Raw genomic sequence first — 25,684 nt, 5'->3', positions numbered from 1 at the left:
TGTTGTCCCCATGGCAGTAATTTATCAGACACAGAAATGGCAGATTAAGGTATTGGCCATATTCTGAATCCAAAATGTGAGACCACATGGCTCCCAGGAGTGAATAGCTCAGTGTCTTGTGCAGGAAATGCTTCAGGGTGGGCGACTATCTTCTGTGGAAGTCAGTAACATTTGCTCTCTTTAAATATCGAAGCAAATTAAAAAAGTTAAATAGCTCAAGAAGAAAGTGATATCTCAGCTGCTCAGTTAAGATGTAGTTTTAGTTGTATTTGTGTTTTAGCTGGTGTTAATGTAACTTCAATATGTTGGCAATACGAGAATGTTTCCACTAAACAATAAAACTGCAATATTATCTACTGTGTGGCCTTAGCAAGGTTACAATATGATTGACTTCCAATGACAAAGATACAAAGCAGAAGTAAAACTGTGGACGGCATATTACTGTAAATGCGAGAATGAATCCTTAGTGAATTTGCCGCTGTCTTTTGTTGACGATTCTTGGTTGATGTCACTTTTTGTGGTACTCTGAAAAAGCAGCAATGAATGCACTCAGATACACTATTGGTTTCACTCATGTATTTTCATCAAAGGATGTGGATTAAAAAATGTGCAAATAAATGAAGAAATTATGTAAAAATAAAGAACTCAGTGGCACAAAAGCAGAATGTGGTTTTTGATATTCTGAAATATTCCAGCAAAGTGAGGCCTGAAAACACAATATCTGACATGGAGGAAATGTCAGCTGGACCGTGTTAGGAGACCATCATAAAAGCACAGCCAATCAATTGTGCATTATGATGCTGAATAAATCCATTTCTTTTTCAATAGCAGTAGAAATTTGAGACTGTAGAGAAGACAAAACAAAACTGCACCATATCAAATCATTTGTTTGTCTCTTTTAATTATAGATATTTTCATACACAGCCACACCAAGAGCCATTGAGACATTTACTTAAATGTCTAAACCCAGCTGATTGAAATCTAATTTGCATTTTACTTTTTGTCATATTTCAAAAGCTTTCTTACAATTCACTTGACAGCTGAACGGAAACATAGCTACAGAGCCACCCAGATAACTAAACTGTTCAACACAGTTGTAGCTCCTGAATGTCTGCAGGAACTTCTTTCATGTGTGTGTGTGTGTGTGTTTGAGATATAAAGAGTGTGTTAGCCGTCCCCGAGTGTTGATTGAAGCTGCCGATGACAGAACAGTGGCACGGGGTTCTTATCTGTCGTGCTCCCCAGGCCCCTGACCCATCTAATTGGTTTTCAGTGTTTAAAAGACCAAGCCATCAAAGGCGCGGCTGTCAGTTTGACTGCTTTCACTTTTGGATTCAGCTCTCTCTATTATTCATAACAGACAAGAAAACTTTCTGAAATACACTCTCAAATATACAGACAAGAATCCAGACATGTACTTTCCCATCCAAGTGAATGGGAAAGTGGTCTCAGACTTTTGGGCCCCATTCTACACACGCACATATTCTACAGAGGACATATTCTTAGGTGGTCATGTATGCACACTTATGCATCCTGCAAATACACTCACGCATACACTGATGCAGGCAAGTCCACACATACACAGTCTGAATGCATTCAAAGAGAGGCAAGTCAGCCAGCACACCCCAACATAGCAAAGAGAATATATGACCAAAGGGGGTTGCATCTGTGTGTCTGCGTGTGTGTGAATTGGTGGATAAGTGTGTTTGAGAAAGGAAACGGGAGATGGACACTGTGTGTTTGCATGTGTATGCGTTTCAGAAAGAGACTTTAGATGTGTGCGGTTGTGTGCGTGCATGTGTGTGTGTTCAAAGCCTTCCTATCTTGGCTCTGCACAGACTCTGCAGAACTGTTCTGACAGTGCAGAAGTACAAACACTAATACAAGTTCTGTGGGAGTTTTTGCTCCAAACAATATGGAAAAGGCTCATGCTAGTGATCAAAGTTGGAGAATAACCCAAGGAAACATCACTGCATAATCCTAGCCATTAAAAATAGGCTCATAAATTCTTGTTACACTTTGTTGTGCACAAAAATAAATGTCAAACACATAATGGACTTGGAGGCTTAAATGTTAAAGTTAAACCACGCAAGTGTTTGACACGAAGCCTAAAACAAAAAAAGCAAATATGCTACAGAGATTTCAGTTGCCTCAAAACGACTTTTCCAGCTCCACAAATAGGCCAAACTTCAAGAACTCCTCACAGAGCTAAACAAACAACTTCCTGTTCAGCTTCTTTCAACGTCTGAAGAAATAACTGCAACCACAACAAACAAGAAGCCTCCATGCATGCATCTGCAGCCATCTCTCATCCCCCAAGCTTTGTTTTGACCAAACACATTTCTACAGCCCCACCTGGCTAACCTGGCTGCCCCTATCAGTCCAGCCTTACCATGAAGGCTACACATGACAACAAAGGGGATCGAGTGCGGCTTTGATACAGGGGGGTCTTGATGCAACAAAGCTATTGGCTTCAATCTGACCTTTTTTTTTTTTTTTTTTCTCGATGGGACTCCATCTCTACCAGACTGGCACAACTGGATAGAGCTGAAACCAGGAGAAAAACCTGGCTCCACCTATTTCCACCCACACTGATCATCTTCACGCTACAAAGACAGCACACAAACACTCTTTTACCCAGGCTATGTTTCCTCTTTAGGGTGCCAATCAAACATTTATAACTTGCTTTTGGACTTACAACTTAACAACATCTCTCTCCACCTGCCTGTCTGACTGCTTCCTTTCTTCTTTACAATATTCTGGAAAAAAGAATATGTGTTTTGTCAATATTGCACAGCAGCATCTCTTTCATTCTCCCTCTCTTTCCTACTGCGATAGTGATCCAAGTGATAAAGCCTGCCTCTATTATTAGCAGTGTAATAGAGGGCTGTGGTTGTGAGGATCTCACAAGGAGATGATAACAAAAGTGCTTACTCCTCCGTTCTTCCCGCGCTCCTATATCATTTAGAAAACAGTCGCAGTGCAGCAGCAGATCATGGTCGGCTAATGTCCTTAGAATATTGCTCCTGCCACAGTAAGCAACACTTACCATTACTCAATGTGTACGGACATTAAGAAGAACATCACTAAATTTAAGAATTTATCTGTTATTCCGTGCTGCTACCATTCTCAAATAAATATTTGTGATCATGCACAACAGCCAGATGCCAAATTAAGAAGAGAAATTAAGACAGAGTCAGGCCTGTCAGAGCTCTGGAGGCCCAGAGTTGCTCTCAGGATTCAGCTTCCTATTATGGACTTGTGGCTGCTTTGACTGAGATTTCTTACCTAGTGGGTTTTGGCAGTTCTCAACCACAAAATGTATCTGCATTCCCAGAAAATGCCCCTAGGTGCTTTTCCAAACACATTTATCATCTCCCCTAAATTATTATCTTTGGAGAAGCTCCAGATTTGACACCTGGTGACATCATGGAGTTGAGTCTAAGTTCACTGTGCTCAGACTTTGGGTGAGTTGGGAGTTGTTACTTGGTTTCCCAAATATAGACTGGACTATGTTTGACCAGAGGTGTCACACGCAAGAATAAACTGAGTAGAGACTCTGCTTAAAGGAAAACTCCACTTTATTACAACTTGGGGTTTTTCTTGTAGTTTTCACCCAGTTATGATAACAATGTGCTCAAAAACAAATAGCTAAGATCTGGGACCACAAAGACGTTGCTTCAGTAAACTGAGACAGGTGAAAGAAATACGAGAGTCAGACAATACAACAGTTCAGGTAGATTATTGAATACACTTTATTTGGAGGTAAAACCAGAGTAGGTGTATGTAAAATGTCTGTAAAAAACCAGGAGAGTTGTGCAAGACAGAAACTAGTTTATGTCAAAGTTTATCTGAGTTGTGTTTCCTGTAAAAAGTGATGGATATCTATTACAGACAGTTGGAGAAATTATGTTATCACTAACTTTTGTTCACTTTCAGATAAGTTTAGTTTACATGGGAGTTTATTCAAAACCTGTCTGATCATGTGACTCCTAATGCTCCTTGCCCCGCCTGTCTTATTTTCATCAATGTTGTCACACTCCCAGCTCTCAGCAGTTCACATGGAGAGTACAATGTTATCATCAATGACAGGAATGATGAAGTTGTATAAAACCGGAATTTCCATTTTAGGATCAACATGCACGGAATAACTTCCAGCAACACAAACACATGCGAGCAGACACCCACATAGCAGACGAGGCAACACAATGGCGCAGTATGGCAGAGGAGAAACAGAATGAACAGTGACCAATTAACATCTCAGCAGATACCAAAACATACCATGGGCCACATCCCAGTTTGTGAAAATATGTGTGAAACCCTACTGCCGAGAACGTGTGTGAGTTTTCTCCATTGTTAAGAAGAAAAGGTTAAAAAAGGGTAAAAAACAAGATAGCACATGCTTATCCCCATAGGCTGATGTGACAATATGATTATTACACAACAAGTGTGCTTGTGCTAAGATGGGAGTCAATAACATGCTATGTGTGTGTGTGTCTGTGTGTGTGTGTGTGTGTGTGTTTGTTCTCGTATATTTGTAGGTTCCAATAACAGCAAACCCTCTATACTTGTGTGGTCAAACAGCTTTGTAGGGGCCCAAATGCTGGACCCCACAAGTTTAAATGGCTGATTGAGGGTTAAGACTTGGTTTCAGGGTTAGGGTTAAAAAAAGTTTAGGTCAGAGTTAGGATAAGGGCTGGGGTCAGGCAGTCAGTTGTGATGGTTAAAGTTAGAGTGGGGGGCTAGGAAATGTGTGTCAGTAACAGGTCCCCACAAAGGAAAGTGTACAAGGATGTGTGTGCATGTATCTGTGTGTGTCTGTGTGTGTGTGTGTGTGAATCTGACAACAACAGTAAAGGCAACCAAATCCAGAGTAGATTTCCAGGGGTGTATGTATTCGGAGCGTTGTGGGCGACTCTGAAAAGCCTTCAGAACAAAAAAGAACAATTTCCCAGGATGCCACCTGATCTGTGTGCGTATGTGTCTACTGTATGTGTGTGTGTGTTCCTGTGTTTTCCACCACGTATTTGTCTACTTACAGGTACTCAATTTTGGCTCAATTTATATACACTTACATCATAGTGTATCATTTTCAGAATTAGTGTGTGTCTGCATTGGGTCTAGCATTCTTTCATGTGTGTGTGTGTGTGTTCTGCCAAGTGCAAGAAAGTGACATATCGGACAAGCTTCCTGTATCTATAATTCATAGCGCAAGCTCTAAACAAAGAACAGAGTGTTCGCTCCCATCAAACAAGCTACAGAGGAACTGACATGGTTGCTAAAGCTGCAAACAAAATAGAGCTGGATAGCTAGGACCTGGTGCTAATAAGAGGCATTACAGACTGTGATAGTAGAGAAGAGCATGCAGATTGACAGACAGGCAGATGACAGCCGCATGTGGAATAAGGGATACTATTTTCTCTGTGTGTCTTTTTCTCTCCACCTTGGTGGATTTTCTCTGACCCACATTATCAGGAAACAGACAAGCAGACTAGTGAACAGGTTTGAATATGACTCAGTGTGCTGTCTACACTGAAACAAAGGCTCTTTCAACACCGCCCGATCTTTCTTTTGTTGTGATAGACACCTGTAATCATCCCATGTTCACTTGGAGGACAATCATGCAATATTTAGAAACTCAAGCTCCAGTTATTCTCATAGGGAGATGCAAGATTTATACCTGTTGTCTGTGGAGGTTTGTCTCGGTGCTACACGGGAAGAAGCTTGTAGCATTAGTCATACTCACCACTCATCATTGCTAAATAAAGTATGTTGTACCTTTTCTTTCAAACAAAAGCTTGGATGGTAGTCATAGATATTTTCATATAAATTAACAGCCAGTCTGCTCAAGCTCAAATGCTGAATATAAAACAAAGATGATTGAATATTTACAGTAGTGCTGAAATGATTAGTGGATTAATAGACTGACAAAGTTAATCATCAGCAATTCTTTATAATCAGTGAATTGTTTAAGTTATTTGTCAAGCAGAAATTCCACATATCTGCTGCTTCCAGCTTCTCCAGATCATTGTAAAATGATTAAATGTTTGCCAGACATTTGAGTATGCTGCTTTTTGCTATAGGAAATTGTATATATCTACTTATTCAATGCTTATTTATACAAGGACTCGTATATGGCACAAACCATCAGATTTATAGGTTAAACTAATTTCCAGTGCCCGTCCCTCAATGGGTCTTTAAAACATACAAAACTTGACAATACAATAAAGGGCATTTCTCACTCTTTTCAGAACATCATCTAGACTTGACGATCGAAAAAGACTAGTTATCATGAAGTGCTGTCCGAGCATTTCTAAAGTAAATATTGTTTATGACTGTTCCAAATGGCAGGCACAAAATGACTTGGCCCAATGGGGAAATTTGCACATACTCTTAGGCAGTCCCTCCGCAAAGGCAAAGGCATTCATGGTGTTTTCACTTGTGCACAAACACAGAAAATCACAGAACTTGGATTGAGGGCTTTGGAAAAATTACATTATTATAAAAATTGTTTGATGCAAACAATTTTATATGGGGAGAGGGGAGTTTCAGACGTTGATAGACGATCTGATAAGGACTTTGTTTGATGCATACTGACGCCTTTAATGATTAATTGAATATATAATCAGTAGTTTAATCAATAGAGGAAATAATTTCTACTTGAATCACTAAACTTAAAGAAAGTTAATCAAAGCATTTAAATCAATGAGACGTGCAATTGCTTCTATTTATTCAGTGCATTGAGATATTATGATGGTTCCATAGGGCCTCCCTTACACCTGTTCCTCTGTGCCTCAGTTTCATCACCTCCATTATTGTGAGACATGTACTTTCTGTAATTAAAACGCTACATATTGTTAATAGCAGGTGACATATGTGCGCTCTAAACACACATTGTCATGGGCCTTTGCTATCAGTGTGATACGTGCTGCAATTATCACAAAGACAAACGAGCCAACAGATGGTAATATGTTCATTAGGAGGTATAGAAAAACAGAGTAGGGGAGTGGGTAAAAAGAGGTACGTCAAATAGTGAAAAAAGAAAGATGAGTGACTGCAAAGATGGCAATTTAATGACAGTGAGAAATGGTGTGGATGTGGCAATGATGGAGAGGGAAAAGTGGCTTTTCGCAAGTGATGGAAGGATCATTTCTTATCTATTCATATGTCACTGTGACTCATCCTTTAGTGCAGCTAAAAATAGCTTTCTCACCAAATGCAGCACAGTATGTTTCTCCTCTAATTCATTCTCTTCAACTCAAACAGTGAGCAACAATCAGGCGATGTGCAACAGCAGGCAGAGGAACAGGAGAAAAGTTGTGAGTGTTCTAGTGCAGCGGTGGGAAAATGTAAATGTGCTCAATTAAAGGAGAAATAAGGCTAATAAATGGTTCAGCATCGAGACGTCACCAGGCTCGTAATAGAGGTCTGAGAGAGCAGTGTTGCAGCTGCCAAAACTGTAACTACAGGCTCATGGAAGACTGTTAGCCAGGATTTGTTCACTATTGATTGCCATGACCTGCTTTATGGTCTCTCAGAATACTCTCCCCACCCCACCTCCACCCTTCCCCACCGACACCATCATGCTTTTGTTGCAATAATAGTAGAAAAATGTTTAACCTGTTGTTCCTCATATAGAAGCTATTTCCAGTCCAGAATCAATATCAGCTGCCATTGCTTCAGTTCTGTTTACACACACCCCTATATATATATAACTATACAGTATATATACATGCCTCACTACAGTGGTTCCTTAAACAGTAATCAAGCTGTTAAAAGCATTGAGGAGAATCAGAGACATCAAGATTAGTCAAGAGATGGAGTACGAAGAGAGGCAAAGAAAAGAAAAGAAATAAAAACAGAAACAGAAACTAAATCACAGGCAGGGGGAGACAGAGGAAAACAGTGATTTGAAGTTTAAAAGCAACACGTTCATTATAGTATATTATATTTTGAATGGCATCTGACTAAGAAAAAAAGAAATGTCTGGTAATGCCACGGTGTTTTCACATTGTTTGTTCACACCACCCACACCTCCTAGATGGAGAGTGCAAACACTGAAAGGAAACAAATCACATTAAGCACCTAAAAACCGCCAAACCCTGAATTGGAATGACTAGGACTGGCAGTTTTTCCGTGGGCAGAAGGAGCTCTGCCTCTGCAGACTATTTATCCGAGGCTTAATGTTTACAAGACTTTCAGCTCAACCCTCAAAGCCTTTCAACTCTTGAATTAAGGCCATGCCCACACCAATGAGGGCTCATCTGAAAAAAACCTTAGACATGTAAAGCGATGTAAAAAATCAAAACAATAGCAAAATATTTGAAATGTTCTTCTTCCCTCTCTGTTAGTGGAAAAACGGTGGTAACAAAATGGTGCATCATGTCGACTACTGGTAAGGCGTGTGTTTACAGTTACAGTCGTAATTGTTATTTTAATATTATACATGGTTGGTATTTTTTCAGCAATAGTATTCAACGTATTTATGTAGAGTAACTACCTCTCTCATAGTTTTCATTGTTATCAGCGAAGGCTGCCATTCCAGTGCTGGAGTCAAGTTGGCTCCACACAAACAGATATCAGCCTCACTGTTTACTGTTCACTCTCCCACAGCCGTATCAGAGCTGAGTTAAGTTACCAATGATGCAAACTCAACATTTCCTACTATTGTTGCTTCACATTAAAATAAATCACATTTGCCCCCTGAAACATATGGCAGTCACAGCAAACACAAGGTTTTTGGCACTGAGGTTACCACTAACTGTGATCATTCATCAAAAGTTCATTTCTGGGTTTTTATTTTTTATTTTTTGGCAGCATATCAGTTTTCAATTTTGCATTGAATAATGGAACAAGAAGGCGCAGCAGCAGTGAGCTAGATGAAGAGCTGCAGGCGACAGGCTGCACACCTCCAACTTCTCAGCAAGGTAAACAGCTTCTGGTACTGTGTGCTCTGGTGTGTGTTTAGCTAACAGGCATAGAACGCAGCATAAAACCAGATAACAGTTGCTCGTGACTGATTATTGGCAAACTTCATTATTTAAACAACACGAGTTTGTTTGTCTGCACTGTGAACTCACAGACCAGTTGCTCTTCAGCTGTATCTCCCGACAAAATAACCGTTCAAGGAGAGTTTGCTGTGATAGTAGTAAACCACACTTGCTGTTGTTACCAACAGTAACCAAATGTTCTCACCAAATCAACCAGGAATTAAGGGTTACAGCTTTAAACTGAAAGACTATTTTGACTAACACACAGCTGTATCTCCTCCTCTGTCTTAGTGGAATACAGTGGAACTTTTTTACACTCTCTCTGAACTCACTTGTGTTTCAGTTTAGGCAGTCACACCATACAGATCTCATCATTACTATATCATCCTATTTCTGTTGACAGAAAACTCTTAATACAGATGTGACTGAAATTAATAAACGCTGCTCATTAATCAAGGCTATATTAACCCCTGGGTTGCTGCACCGCAAACCTTTTTCACGTCACTGCACTACATTATACTCATATAGTCATCAGACGACAGCATAATTAGGGAGATATGTCAGTTATAGAATCTGCGCATAAGACTACTTTTTGACTAATGAAACAAAAGATCACAGAAAGAGGTGTTGGTGACAGAAAGTGAGTTTCTCAACCTTGCTACTATGTTTTCCATGTCCACACTACACACATTTTTAATCAATCCACTCTGCAGAGACAATTCAACAGATTCACCTTCTATCAACCTATAAGCTGCAGTGTGCTGTGGTGGAAAATAAATGATATTTTCACCCATTTTCTAGTCTAACATTGTCAAACATTTCCTCAAATTCATCCCTGGGTGTTTTTTTTTAAAACCCAAAATAAATCTTCATGTTGAAGAGCATCTAAATCAAGAAGCTTGACGCTGCAGAGCCAAGGAGAACGGAGACACTCAACAGCTCAAGCGCCAAGATAAACAAGCCAAGGAACACGAGCCGTGTGTGAGCCATAACAAGATGATTATGGTGGTGGCAGCTAGTTGCCGCTGCCTGTTATGGAGAAAGAGGGACGGTGCCTTGTCATGTACCAGCCTCTGCTGCCAAGCCCATAAACTCAGGGCTGGGAAAAGATGTTCTGACTGAAGAGCAGCCACTACGAGAAAGCTTTATTGGCTGGGTTTTAAATGCATGATGTGAACTAATATTAGATATATCCACTTGAGGTTCTGGCTCTTCTTGCGTTTTGCACAGGTGCCTAAACCATTGACCAAAAAAAAGTTTTACAAGTCAAAAGTCAAATTTTCTTTGATCAAACTTCATGTTCACCTCTGAATCTGCCTACTACAACAAAGTCTGAAAAAGCTGTGTCAAACCTTAATCTTCTAAATGTGTGTGGGGTGGGTTGAATAAAAGCTGCAGCTAGGCAACATCTTGTCGTGTGAGCCTTAACTAACCATCGGTGTGCCAGGTTCTGGGATAAGTGGCACTCAACCCCTGCAGCCAAGGCCCCCATCTTGAAACAGTATGCATTTTAATGTATTAGGTTGGCAAAATGTTGGATTTGGGGTCATGGGCAATGAGCTGTGTGTGTGTGTGTGTGTGTGTGTGTGTGTGTGTGTGTGTGTGTGTGTGTGTGTAAAAGAGAGAAAGTGCACAAGATGTGTAGCGGCTGCTATTCACAACTGTAAGGCCTGTTTTTTTCCGCTATGTGGCAAAGCTAGAAGATTGCCAAGGCACCCAGCCTATGCCCCCATGGTATGTAGACACTGTCGTTCTCATACACAAGGAGAAGGGGGGAGGACAAAAATGTGTGTGTGTGTGTGTGTGTGTGTGTGTGTGTGTGTGTGTGTGTGTGTGTGTGTGTGTGTGTGTGAGAGAGAGAGAGCGAGAGTTAGGGAAAGTTTATGGTACAGCTTGCAGGAGACAACATCAGTTGTCTCTCTAATAAATCAAAAACATTTCATCACTAACCAACAACTCAAACAACATAAATGTGGTGTTATCAACAAACATACTGCATTTATGATAAAAGAAAGTTATGTTTTCCCTTTCTTAGCAGTGATCTTCAGTTCACGCCAAAATAAGACATCAGTGCACTGAGCAGTGTCACTAAAACGAAGTACTAAAAGTTGCCATTAAATGTCTGGTCATATTTGTAGTTCCATTTAGTTATTCTTTAATCAGATGTTTACTAATTTAAATCATAATTTTGTAAATGTATGCCTGTATCTTATTTAAGGAAAAATTCTTGTATGGTAGCTTGGTTTTAGAAATTTTTATTTTGAGAAGTTTGAGTCTGTTAAATGAAAAAAGGATCTTTGTTGAAAATCATGTTTTTATCTCTTGCGATAAAGTCTTGTCTACACAGGAGGTTTCAATTGTATTTTTCTTTTGTCCGTCTCACATGCACCAGATGGAGCAGATACACTTCTATTTTTAAAGAACACAGGCACAATAATTGGTGCTTCTCTAATTCATGGTCGAATTGTGTTTTTACACTGAAAGACCATTTTCTCTAGTTTTATGTGCGTAACCACAGAGATTGTGTATTCTGCTCTGAGCGCTGCCAAAACTCGGGAGACCAACGCTCAGTACTTTGCCTGAACAAATCCTGTGTAGACACAGAGGACTGAAGCTGCAGCTCCTTTCACCACGCCGCCTGTGGAAACATGGTCTAAGGCATCGAAAGACGCGATGAAACGTATAGAAAGGTATCAGTACCTAAACTCGGTTATTGCACCTGCATTGCCATCAAAACATCTCCACTGATACCCAGCCCTCTACCAAACACAGTACATGCCGCTCTGAACGTGTTCTCTAAAGCAATACTTTACCTTTCAACAAAACAGTCAAACACCGGTGTAACATCAAAGAGGTTGGGAGCTCAGTAAGACACTGGTGACAATTTGTTGATACAAATGAAGGAAGCACTCTGTGCCCTATCACTGCATGTCGGATGACAACAGTGCCAGACTCCAACCCACTCATTATAATCATTATTTCAAGGAAGGGAAGAGGCCTATGGCTCATATCCTTTCATTGCCATTATATCCTGTCACAGCGAGATGCAAGCAGACAATGACAACTGTTGTCAACATGAAATGCAGCACAATTGAGAAAAGAAAAGAAGGCTACAACAATCAAAGAAACAGAAACTACATGAATAAATACCCAAACCTGTTCATGATGCCATAATATATCTGAATTATTACAGATATTTGGCATCTTCATAAAAGACCCCAGCCTTTTTTACCCTGTGTATGCCTATCAGCCAACTTTGACTGGAATGAATGGATGTGATTTGGCTCTGTGCTTCTGCAATCAGTGCGTCTTGTTTAAACTGAAATAGATTTCTCACCCTGGCATAGTTCAGCCAAGAGGCAGAGCAGCCTCTCTAAAATAAACTCCAACAAAAAAAAAAACTGAAATGAAGAAAGAAAGAAAAAAAAAATTACACACATGCACATCTGAATATCTCAGTTTTCAGCACTCTTTTACCATCGCTACCGGCTATGGTGAAATGGCATCACATTATCAGGGGATTAATGATTATTTCGCAAACTGGGTGTGAAAAAAAACAGGCTGAATAATAAGAGAGAAATAAAGGCTGATCACAGGAGCTGGAGATGTGAGAATAAAAGAGGGATGTTAAATCAATGAGATTTAAATGGGAGTTGCAGTAGGATTTGTGGAGTTGATGGCTTCCCTATCTGGGTGTCAAGCATGTACCGTGGGTGTGCTAAACAACATCCAAACATCCCCAAATCCCCAAGGCGCCTTTTGAGAGGCAAAAGAATCTGGGAAAGGGACTGGCAGAGGAAAACAGAAGTGGAGGTTAGGGGGGAGGTGAGGTGGGTGGAAGAGGGAGATATAGAGAGTGTGTAATAGGGAGAGAGAATCAATGGGCACCCCCCGAGCTAATAAAAGCCATGACATCATCGTATGGCAACGAGCAAGGAGAGGGGTGGTGAGGAGTTGGGGAGGAGGAGAAGGGAGAGACTAGAGCACCCACAGTCGCCCATTCTGCCTCTCGGGGCCCATCCTCTGGAATGGATAAGAGCCGAACAATGTGCTCTCAATGAATGGGATCCCAAATCCCAGAGAAGAAAAACAAATCACCAGTGGGAAAGGGGGAGGGCGCGAGGGAGAGATGGAGAAAGAGACAGAGAGAGATGGAGAGAGAAAGGGAGACCCTTAAAAAGATGTGCACACAAAGCAACAAAGCATCTTGGGACATGTAGAGCAAGGCAAGTAGAGATTGAGACAAAGCTGCCTTTGTCCTTCAGGGCTGGTGGGTGGCTTGGTGTGAAGGATTTGAAGGTGGTAGCATTTACATCAGAGCTCTCCAATATATTGATCGGGCCATGTAATCCCTCAACTGAGGAAATGAAAAGGTTGGATCTGCTCCGGGTGTGTTGTTGGTTGGGTCTACATGACAACAGCATGTGGGAGGCAGGATCTCTTCAGGGGAGCTTTGAGTTGCATTCAAAGTTTGGCCTGTTGCTCGTGATGACGGTTTGATGGAGACACGTGAGGCAGGGAGGGATGTTCAGGGAGCCTCTGATCACAGCACCTCCTTGCAGAAGTCAAAATGGGATGTTTAATTGCATTCCCCATCACATGGTTTTAATAAATAAAGCCACAGCCTTTACTGGGAGGGCACAATATGTGTGTGTGAGTGTGAGCGTGTTTTCATGCAAGTGTGAGTTGTTGTGTGCTTTCAAACAAAGAGCTTCCGTTCCTCCGTGATTACAGCACTGGCGCTGAAAGCCAGAACAGAGAATATAAATTAGAATCACAAGAAAAAAAGTCTTTCATGTCTGATGCTTTGATAACAAAAACAAGCAGGTTTCCACAAACTAGAATCAGTTGGCTTAACTCGGAGCTAGCTGGGGACAACTTGACACAAAAATCTCAAACAACAAATGGAAGATTCGCTCATGAATAAGTCCCAGATAAAAGAAAGGGAGGAAAGAACTGCATTATAACATTTATTTTTGGGATTAATAAAAAGGAAGGTGCCAGAAAAAGAAGTAGAGGGTTTGCTAAGGTAAAATAATGCAAATCGGAAGGAGCAAAAATGTTGCTACACCCTGACCTGGAAGAAATATGATCTTTCTGACAATTAAGAAGAACCTGTGTATGAATGAGCTCATTTAACAGCAGGGGTTGTATGATGCTCACAGACACCCCTATTAAAATTTGAAACAAGGTACAGCTGGAGCTGTACTTTAAGTCCCACATATACTGAAAGTTTACCAAACTACTTTGGCATCATATCGGTCAAGAACAACTGGAGAAAAATAAAGTTATTTGAACAGTTGTGGACAGTTGACAAACTGCAGTTTTGTGTTTCAATATATTGATTTGGTTGTATGCGTGACATTCAACAAAGAGTTGTGTGTATAAGATGCTTTTCGATGTTATTTGGATTGAAAACCAGCCAATAACCAATCCTCTCAGTCAAAAGCCATTAGTGAACTGAAATGACCTGCATCCAAACACTGTAACTCCACCAGCTCAGAGGTGCTGACCCTGAGCTCTAACCTCTGATCTCCCTGTGGAGAGGGTTAGGGTTTTATCTCTCTACAATTTTTTTGAACAATCATTGTATTAATTAGTCCACAAAATATCATAACCTGTGAAAAATGTTGATTACATTCCAGAGCCCATAGTGACATCTTCAAATTGCTTGTTTTGCCCAACTAACAGTCCAGAATCAACAGATATTCAATTTAATTCATAACAACAGACAAAACAGCAAATCCTCATACCTTGAGAATCGGGAAACAGCATATTTGGGAAATGGGAAACAGCAAAACTTTGAATTTTATCAATCATTTGATTATTAAAACTATTGTTGATTAATTTTCTGTCAGCCAACAAATCAGCTGATGAAGCAGTCATTTCAGTACACAAGTGAAGTGGAAAATACTTTAAGACTTTAAGATTGGGGATGAAGTACTTGGGTGTTAATATTTTAATCAAAATGTCAACAAAGACATTCAACAAGTTTAGAGTGACATCAAGTAAAGTGGAGATTCCTGCTCTGGGAGAAAATTGTCCTTGCAAACAAATGTAACGGAATGACCAGGAAGGAACATAGAAAAATCTGTTTGGGATTTTGTCGTTAAGTGTCTTAAAGCTGCATTACGTTTTTTTTTTTCTTTGGTGGTTTGAAACTCAATTCTCATCAGGTCTGTCTGAAGCTATCAGCTACACATATCCTTTGAAGTCAGAGCCAGCATGTATAAGCTACATTAGCTCACTACCTCTTACCCTGTGCCTTTGCGGCCTAGCTTGCCCACAATAAATATTGAAATCGACGGTGGCTGCCTTGCAAGTGGATGTTCTGTATTATAAATGTCACCCTACCCTTGGTTGGTGGAGCAGTGGCTCATTCTAATGCCACAGGACAGACACAGAGAGAGAGAGAGAGAGAGTGTGACACCACGACTGGCAAGGGAATTTAACTCAGACTCATTAAAGCGACATCAGAGTGTCTACTTGCATGTTTTTGAATAAAAGGGCAAATGGATACTCTGAGAAAAAGGGACAGAATGATAGCGAGGCAAACAAAAGGAGAGAAAAGAGAGAGAGAGAGAGAGAGAGAGAGAGACAAAGAAAGCAAGCCGTTTCAGTCTGTCTCTTTTTTGGAGTAAACTATTATTGTCTAGCTAAATCAGTGGTGCCCACCCTAGGGTCCTTAACAAGATCAGAGAGAAGCACAAAAACATTTTTTTACTGCTCCTTATTTATGAGGACATCTGCTTATTTTCCTTACAAATAAAATACTGAACAGTTTCACCTCCTCGGGCCTTTCAAAGTTATCCAAATCAGCCAACCTGAAAAGGAAATAATAACTCTGTCTTATGTTGCAGACAGCCACTACAACTATATAACATTTGATGAGGTGACATGAGTTGATTTTCATATTCTTGCAGCCCATGCCCTGTGAAGGCCCCTGGAACCGAAATCTACAGTTCTAAAGATTTTGTCGGAATTGTTATCTTCTTCATGTTTCGTCCATAGTCCTTGTGCAGCATGCTGTATTTTGAGTTCTCCTAAGCACGAGACCCTCAGCGGAAAATATAGTGAAGGCTAAACTAAACAATTCAAAATTTAGTGCAGAGGAGACATGTACATACTTAAAACTGCAACAGTCAAGAGAGGATACACACGCAGCAGGTACTGAGCAGAAAGTCACTTATTAGCTTTTTTTAGTCTCTTCAAGCACAACTTCATCCCACAAAGACCAAATCTCAGCAGACAGCACACCTCAGAATTAAAATGGGTAGATTGTGTATTTAATATTTAACGGTCTACGCAAGTGGAAAAGAACTAGATGTGGTCATCTGTAGTGTAGATAGCGTGCTTGGCAAATAAAAACACAGACTTCTGGTGCTTTTCTGTGTGTTGATGAAGGGGAAGCTTTGGAAACTTTTGGGAATTAATAACTGCAACTGTAACAGCCTGAGGTAAAGAGACATCTCAAACATACTATTATTATGACCGCCTCTACATATACTGATATTCAAGACCACCATCACTCCACACTTCCCATATGTGTCAAAGTGAATTTAAAGAGAAATTTAAACAAAGCCCCCAATCTCCTCAGTACATTTCATGTTTGTTGTCACCTTCTCATCCTTCTCTTCATCTCCATCCACTCCCAATGTCATCTTTTCTGTTGTTGTTCTCCTGTTTTCCTCATCTTCTTTCCTCTGTTTTTCGTCCTTCCCATCACCTTCCTCTGCATCCTCATCTTCCTCCTTCTGTCCCATGCTCAGATCCTGTGTCTTCTCTTTTTTTTTTTACTTCTGACAGTAGATCACTTAAGTCTTTCTCTGTCTCAGCTGCTTCTCCTCTGGGATAACACACAAGCTTCGCAACAGGTCTCACATCATGCCTACACTGAATGAGGCCATTTCCACTCATCCTTATGAGGATAAAGTTGAGGTGCTACTCTTGAAACACTAAGGGATGGGTCTGCGGACATTTACCTGTGTGAAGATGTACTGCAATGCCTCTGTAGTACATCAACTTTACACTGAAACCAATACAAATTCATTTTAGGGAAACAGTTTCCCAGGGTTGGATGACTGCTGCATGGAAGCAGAAACAATGATCGATAATATATGTTGTTAGTCCACACATTTTGGAGGCAGAGGGGGAATTGTTGTGACAGAAATCCCCGACAATAAACAATTCCATTAAAATAATATCCTAATATCTTAAAAAGCTGTCCACTTACTTACTCTAAATATGTCTGCGAACATCTCCTCCACTGTACTGTAGATATACTGTATGTCACATATTGTTCAGTGAAGGAAAATGTGAAGCTCCCTGGCAGTCGTCCTCCTCCTCCTCCTCCTCTTCTTCCTCAGGGAGAGTGCTAATGAAGCAGGAGGCTGGTCAGATGGGAGAGTCTCTAACTCTCCATTTTGGTTCCAAGCAATCAATAATATACAGACGGTCACCCTCGCCTTCCTCTCCTACTCTTTCATTTTCTTCCCTTCATCCTCTTCATCTTCATTATTTTACTCCCTCCCGTCCTTTTTTTTTTATTTGTTTTCAGCCCCTCTCCTTTATATGCCTATATCCCTCCTCCCTTCCTCTTGTCCTCTGTTACCTTTAATCCTCTAATTTCTCCTACTTGCAGTTTTGCCTTCCCCTCTCTTTTAGACAGTTAGCAGTGAGGGTGTTATAAATGTGCACTGTAATTAGTATGACACTTGCAGCTGAACTTCATTTCTTTTCACAACTAATTTACTTTTCAGTCATTGCAGTGTTTTGACATCCCAGAAGTTGCACCAAGCTATTCTCACTCAGTTTGGAAGAAAACAAACTTACTATAATCAGAAAACAATGATGGATGGAAATCGAAAAAAAAAAAAAAAAAAAAGAAAGCCAAAACATGCTCAGTCAAACTGCTTTAATACAAAGTTAAACAAGGTATCCACCTCTCAGATACTTCACCGCGCCCCGGGGGATGCTCTTCAACCTGTGAGACAACAGTGCCCCCTGCAGTTCACTGGATGATTTGCACCTCTGTAATGTTCACTGAAGTTGATCCCTACGCACTTTTTAACCAGCCTTGTTTTAGCCCCCAGCTATCTACTCCCACAAGGGGAATTGTGTAAGTGGATTTAAATAAATTAATGCCTCTTTTGCTAGCCTTGGGAAAACACAACAGAAAATAGTCCAAAACAAAAAAAAAGGAAAAAAATTCTTATGCGGGTCGCATTTGCAAAGATAAAGAAAAACATATAATTTTTCTAGCTTACGCCTATAGGCCCAAATTTGAGACGGCAGCAATTTGAATATGTCATGCCTAATTCCACGTTTAGGCTGAACCGGCGTTCTCTAGGGACTGAATACAAAGCAGCGTGCAAGAAAGACACTTGACTAGTCAGCTGGAACAACACTATCCAGGCTTGGGGGATAATCAGTCCCACCATTTTGTGAGAAAAACTGCTTTAAAAGAAACCAGACAAATGCCTGAATGTTGTAACTAAAAAAAAAAAAAATCAGTATCCAGGCCAACAAACAGAAGTCCTGTGTAGCATTTCAAATCTGTGGAATATATTTCAAATATTTGTCAAAACATCAGCAGCACTTGATCTTATCTCCCCAAGTATGCGCTCATGTTTGAGTTTGAAAGGAGACTCAAAATTCTAGTTTTAGTTTTAGTCTAGATAAAATATTTCAAACAAATCACACACTTCGGTGGTTGAAAATCACTGAATGTGAAAAAACAAACATATATGTGAGCTCTCACTCCTTCTGCTGCAGCCACAGAGCAATCCTTCTCCCAGTGGAAAAGTAAGAGATGGGAGGCACATGAGGTCTTGGCTATTACAGTAACTACATAGCATTAGCTAATTGGGATGCAAACAAACTCTGCTGAATACAAATGAATGGAAATAGGGAAATGCTAAAGTGGAAAATCTTAAGTCAAAACCATATCGTGTTTCTAAACGCTTTCATTTATAAACGCAAATATTTAGGTCTAGGCATCATTAAGATGCTGCATTAAAATCCTTTACGTAATACTACACACTATACACTGACACTAATATCTAAATGGAAAGGTTGAGCATTAAGAAGATAAATAAATAAATCGTAACTAATCATCTATAATTGCCTCAATAAGGCAGACATGTAGACTAAATCTAAAACATATTGTAAACAAGCCTGGATACTGAGCATAAATGGATACAGTTCAATGCTAGTTACAACAAGACCCTTCAATAAATGCACATACTGTCCAATTCTAGCTACAGAGTGAGTCTCTCAAGAGAACAAAGACACCCTGGAGGCTTCAGATAACAAGCTCCCTGATCTCTGGTCTTTACACTACAGTTACTCCGGAGCCAGATGTACGTCTACCTCTGGGTCAAGGCAGACTCCAGTGGGATTACCATCTATTAGCAAAGAAAGAGCGACAGATTGGAGATGCCTCTCGTTTGGCATAAACACAGAAGAGATCTCTAATTACAGCGGATAGTACAGATTTTCTTCATAGTGAATGTGTTTACAATAGATAAGTGAAGGAATAAGAGAAGCAGAGCAGGAAAAATAATAACTGACACATACAAAGCATATGTATGCATACTGTACATGTGCATTCATACCTCAGACTCTTCATTGTGGAGCCCCAGCTGGAGGACAGCACTGGGAGATTTCAGTCTGGCTTGGCTGGACTGGGCCATCTGCAGGTTCAACTGCCAACCAACATAGTCCAGCTGAAACACAAAGGACGCCAGATTTTCTTTAATATTAACATAGTTGTAATTAAGCCTCACTTTTTATCATTAAATGCCATAGACAGATTTTCAAAGACTTTATGAAAAACTCAAAGGTAACCCTTTTCTAACAAAACAACAGTGGATGCAGAGGTTCTAAAGAAAAGAAATGTATATTTGTGAATATTTATGCATCTATTGATGTTTTTAAGTCCTTTTTCCACATTATGCTCTCATTATTTGACCTAAACTTTTCACTGTTCTTTGATAAGTGATCAGCTATAAAAAACCACTGCAGATCAAACGGTTAACTAATAATTTTTTTTAATTTGTTTGACTTTCCTTCCATAACTCAGAGACATTTTCTCAGATACTTTTCTCCAACATCTGTAAATGTGAAAAAAGCCCATTCGATGCTTGAGTCAGGGAAAAACCTTGTAGTGCCTCCTAATACCAACCTCAACAATTCACCGCCTGCTTGGCTGATTTACTGGTAGATACCTCATCAGTCAGCTGTAGCAATGTGATAGATTAGCAGCACTGAGTCAAGGCAGGGCAGTTAAGTGTTTTATGATGCAGAGAGAGGCCATAATAATAAACCATGTGTGACTTATTGGGTCTGGATGCTTCCACAGCATCAGACGACAGGTGTGAGGTGGGGAAGGGCTGGGCCACATTATTCACAACTGGAACAACATCCACATTAGCATGAATAAACATCACAACTCTGTACTTTCAGCACATGCAAATGAATACATTAAAAAAATGATCAATAAAACCGATTAATTGAAATAAATACATATATTGTATTTCAATATTATGTGATACATAAATGAATAAACAAATGACTCTGTAAACAACAGTGTTCAACTGGCAGTGACCAATATAAAGACTTAATGGGACGTCCCGTCAATTCCAGCAGAGTGAGGAAATTCAAGTAAGCAATGCACCTCGACAATGATCGCTATATTTCTGCACATGTATATGCACAAGAAGTTTTTCAAAATCAAATGTTATTAGATTAATGAGCTTAAAGATGGAAATCTAAGAAGAATTTTTCACTCGGGTTGTATTTATTCCTTTACATTTGTTCTAAGTGGTGGTATTTATTTGTGGACTGGAAAATGCATTTGTGACCATAAATTACTTACAAATTGTAATACACATTTGTAAATCTTAGTTTTATTTGTTGATCATGAAACATGCATCTGTACCAGTATTGAGACTAGAGCTGCAACTAACAATTATTTTCATTATTGATTTATCTGCTTATTCTATTGATGAATCGATTTAATCACTTTGTCTATAAAATGTCACAGTACAGAGGAAAATGTCCTTCATAATTTTCCACAGCCCAGGGTGACTTGTTTTATCTGACCCACAGTCCAGAACCCAAAGATATTCAGTGTGATCAAAGAAAAGCATCAAATCTTCATAATTTAGAAGCTGGAACCAGCAAATGTTTGGCTTCCTTGCTGATAAAATGACATGTTTAATTGATTATCAAAATAGTTGCCAATTAATTTTCTGTTGGCCAACTAATCAATTCATTGACTAATACATAAGGCTGTGTTATGAGACTACTATCTCTCTCTGGTTCAACCCTCTTTTAATTACCACCTGCATGTGTTGACTGATATTATCACTGGTGGGACAACGGATGAGAATTTTATGTCATATCTTGTTCAGCTAATATATTCAATAGAAAAGGTGGATGAGAAAACAGCTAATTGTCAGTTGTGCACACTCTCTTGTTTGACTTGACTATTGCCCAAAGTCAAAGCAGGAGCAGAGATCTTCTTGAGGATCAGCAGCTGTCACGGCCCCCTGCTAGCAACAACAAATTCACGTGGGAGGGAAAGATGACTTGCGAGACACAGGCAGGTGAGGTGTCTGAAAAGTATGACAGCAGCAACAACTCCAGCATAATGTGACTGATGCGTACCTGCTGCTTATTTAATCTTTGAGATCTTAATTCCCTTGACTTTGAAATGAATACTGTTTGAAGTGTCACAGCTGAATCAATTTATAGAAAGGAACACGTTGTAAAATTAATGTCACAACTTGTGTGAGCTGTGAACAAAGTCTTTGTAAACGAAACAGCTGGAATGAATTCACACAAAAGTAGGTGAGTCTTAATGTGGATAGTCTGATGCCTACTCTCAATTTAGTATCATGTCTCACCACACAGTGATCAGTTCAAAGGGATAAAATAGTGTGAAGAATAGCATATAATACTCAATCAATCTTACACTTTGGTTTAGAAACATGGTCAGGTTTAGGTTAAAATGGTGTCATGTGGGTGTGGGCAAAGTTCAGTACCTTATTTGGGGCAAAGATATTGTGCTTCAGCTTCTCCACCAGCTCAGGTCCAGCTGTGGCCCAGGTTTGAGAGAAAACCTCAGCCTTGTCTGGGTTTAGATGAATCCCCTCCAGCTGTTGCTGTAGAGAGGCAGGCTTTACATTATGATACACTGCCTGCGAAGGAGAGGAGATATGAGGTAGAGTAGTCACTATAAAAGAGAGGAAATACTGACATTAACTATGTTTTGCAGGTGCAGCAAATAACTCTTACATGCCTGCTCTGATTTGTATTCACCCAACACTCAACTCATGTTGCCACAATACCACGACTCACAATCCAACAGTGACCCCAGCTGGAGAAATGGGCTCACAGTGTGGTTCACATTCACAGGTACAAAAGCTACAGACACTACACTAATGTCTCATTCTTACTTTCTTTAGAGAGATGCTCTTACCAGATTTCACATATTGAATAACTGAAAATATGAACAATTTCAACCAAAGGTTTGTTCAGCTTGTGAACCACGTCCAGTGTCATTACTCAGAGATACTATAGATAATAATGGTCACTTTGCTTGGTCACTTGTTTTGCTTTGTTTTTTCCATTTATTTTTCTTGACTAAAGGCTTCTGTGTAATATAAACAATGCCAGCAGGTAAATGTGAAATGGACAGAAATTACTCAAGTCTAAGTGGGGTACGGTCATCATATTTCCTATTTTCCATATCCAAAGCAAAACAAATCTTCAGTGTCTTTTTCTTACTTAGCCTCCGCCATCATATTGCATACCGAATGTTGAATTAGCGTTTCAATTACATTATAAACAAAAATCAAATAAAACCCTTGTAACTAGAAGGGCAATCAAGGAGCACAGACCTCTGGCCAAGGCCAATGTCAAAAATATTCACCAGATTTCAGAGAAAAAAAATTAAATTCATAGCAAATGATCCAGATCTATCCCAAATTTAATGACTTCTTCCCTGACCCATACCCTATCCCTCCACCATGTTTGGTGCAAATCAGCCCAGTACCTTAATCCATAATCCTACTGACAAATAAACAGGAAAAAACATAACCCCTTTGGCTGAGGTAATAATGTAATAAAGGATTGTGGGATGACCACCCCTCACCTGCTCTAGTATGAAGGCAGCTGTTTCCAGGACTAGATTAAGAGCCTGTTTATCCAGTGAGAGAGCAGCCTGAAGTTTTTGCTCCTCTTCTTCACTGAATGTGCGCTCCCTCTGTGAAGGATAGTATATATAGAAATATGAAACAGATTTAGAACAGGTATACAGGGGTCAGCATATGAGCAACCACAGAAATTATACATCTGACATATTGGACTACAATTGATTTAGGGAGTTTTAATTTACCAATTAATTTTCAATTTTGATCATTTCTTGATATTTCGATAATAAATTACAAATACCTAAGTTACAGCATAAAAATGCTAAACTCAACTCTTAAGTCTTCTGTACTTTTATATCACTTTTTAAACTGCAGTTAAGTGCCTTACACAAAATCAACCAAAAAACAAATTACATTAAACAGTGTAATACAGCAACTGCCACATCAATGACAAAGATAATGTAAAATGTAATTATAAAATCAAATCAAAATACATTACACTGTATTTTGGAATTTACACAATGTGAATAGGCCTTTTTTAAAAAGAAATATTTTGGCTTCTCAGAGAAGCAAAAGCACAGGTAAGACTAATAACATTAACAATGGCTCCATTTTTAATTAAGTATAACAGTAAATCATATCAGCGAGCATGGGTCTCTGCAGGGTTCACCAAATAATATTTGAGACTTTTAAAGACCTATTTAATGCTACATAGTATTTAATACCTGTTTCATGCTCAAAGCAACCAAGGCGTGAAAGTATGATGGAAAAGCAATGGGGAAAATATGGCACACATGTTTGTGCTAACAATTAAATTAGTTAGATTAGTACAATCTGGACCCGAATAGATGGATGTGGATGATGCTAAAAATTCATAATGGCCCATTATGAGTAGATGAGCTTCCTAGCTACTGTAGCTACAGTGGTGGCAGTGTTTTCTGCAAGCCTGATGGTGCTAACTGCAACTCCACAAAATAGGGTTGAATAGCCTCCAGCAGCACTGTTGAAGCAACATTTTCAGTTTATGGCTGTATAACATCTCCCAACAGCCCACAGTCGCAGAAACATTTTATACGTGACATCACTGCCAACAGCAGGCCACAGAAAACATTTAAGACATTTGACAATTAAATTCAAAACTTTTTGAAACCTTCTAATGCCGTTTTGAAAACCTTTATTTAGTGTTTATTAAAATAGTGCAGACTGGTGGGCAATCATGCAAAACAGTCATCATTACTGTAATTAGTTACACCTGTGGTTTTCCAGTTTTGACATGTCAAAATGTCTGTTATCATTATCAGACGTGTATGATATTCTTTTAGCTGGTCAAAAAAATCAAAACAAATTGTTCCTGGAATTCATGACTGGCACCTCTTGACAGCCAGCTGTGTGTGCATTCATTAGAGCCAAGTCTGACTGATGCTCCAGTAAGTCATTATGCATGCACTGCTCTCTCTGGCACTACAGCTTTGCTTCAAAAGCTTCTTGTCTTTGACACGGATAACACTGTGCAGTCTCAATACCTTCAGATGAAGCTTTTGTATGATACGAGAGATCAGCCTGGAGAACTTGTTCACATCAATGGCGTTGATTAAAGTCACCGCTTCTTTAATGCTGTTTGGAAAGAGGAGTTGGGAGTGTTAATGAGAGTGGTGTAGAGAGTACTCAGATCTTTTCATGAAGAAACTGAATTACAGATTACAGTCCATGTATTATGTGATACACAAATTTCATCTGTGAGTGAATGTCAAAGGTACCTCTATACATTGACAACAAACACGCATAAACATTCTGCAGCATCAGCTGACAGCAGTGTTTTCTTTCCATTGCAATGGGTTGCACAGGCTAAATAAGTGCATCATAACAAGTATGAGGAGAGAAACAAGGGTATGTACAGATCAATTTGAGTGTAAAGACTGTAAACTACACACAGACTATAAAGTGAATATGCTTTATACACAACAATTTCACTGGCTGTCTATATGTGCGTTAAAAACTAAGATAGTAATAACACAAAGTGTTGCTCAATCAAAATGAAGCATTTGAAATCTCACTTGCAAGTACAACTGCAAATATTTCAGTACTGCTGTATTCAATATTACCAGTATTGAAGAACTGTTGTTTTTAGACCCAGTTTGTGCATCTTACACAATAACTGGTTTTACTGGTTCTCTCTGTGCTCTTTTTTGTACAGTGCCATACATTCTTGACTTTGGATACCGAAGTTACTTCTTAGTAACATCTTTTCCATTAATTGAAAATGAAAAATAGAAACTAGGCTACTTCGGTCAAAGTGAAGAAACAGCAGCACTACAAATAATTTAGATCTACAATGATTGGTTGATTAATCAATTTGTCAATCAACAGAAGATTAATCAGCCACTATTTAGATATTTGATTAATTTTGTTAAACAATTTAGACATCTTGAACTGTGGGAAACCGTGAGGGACATTTTTCACTATTTTCTGACATTACAAAGACAAAACAATTCCTCGGTTAATTAAGATAATAATCAGGACATTGATGATAATGAA

At 39.4% G+C, this 25,684-nt stretch overlaps 1 protein-coding gene across 3 annotated transcripts in view; it reads right to left on the bottom strand.

The window, feature by feature from the left end:
* Positions 1 to 25,684, bottom strand: part of commd10 (COMM domain containing 10) — a 57,836-nt gene that overhangs the window by 30,298 nt on the left and 1,854 nt on the right. For 2 of the 3 annotated variants that reach the window (XR_011691642.1, XM_071483296.1), the window contains exons 3-6: positions 24,673 to 24,763; positions 23,152 to 23,262; positions 22,040 to 22,195; positions 19,607 to 19,717 (exon numbers count right to left, since the gene is read on the bottom strand). Coding sequence is in view for 2 of the 3 variants with exons in the window: in XM_071483296.1 (XP_071339397.1) it covers positions 19,607 to 19,717; positions 22,040 to 22,195; positions 23,152 to 23,262; positions 24,673 to 24,763 (469 nt within the window). In the remaining variant the exon portion in view is untranslated. Of the gene's footprint in view, positions 1 to 18,793; positions 19,397 to 19,606; positions 19,718 to 22,039; positions 22,196 to 23,151; positions 23,263 to 24,672; positions 24,764 to 25,684 lie in introns of those variants that run through there. The other variant, XM_071483297.1, reaches the window with a different exon arrangement.

This window comes from Trachinotus anak, unplaced genomic scaffold (assembly GCF_046630095.1).
Source record: "Trachinotus anak isolate AG129_WGS33_773 ecotype Australia unplaced genomic scaffold, CSIRO_AGI_Tana_v1 ptg000008l, whole genome shotgun sequence".
Taxonomy (NCBI): domain Eukaryota; kingdom Metazoa; phylum Chordata; class Actinopteri; order Carangiformes; family Carangidae; genus Trachinotus; species Trachinotus anak.
This window is presented reverse-complemented; position numbering and strand designations above follow the sequence as displayed.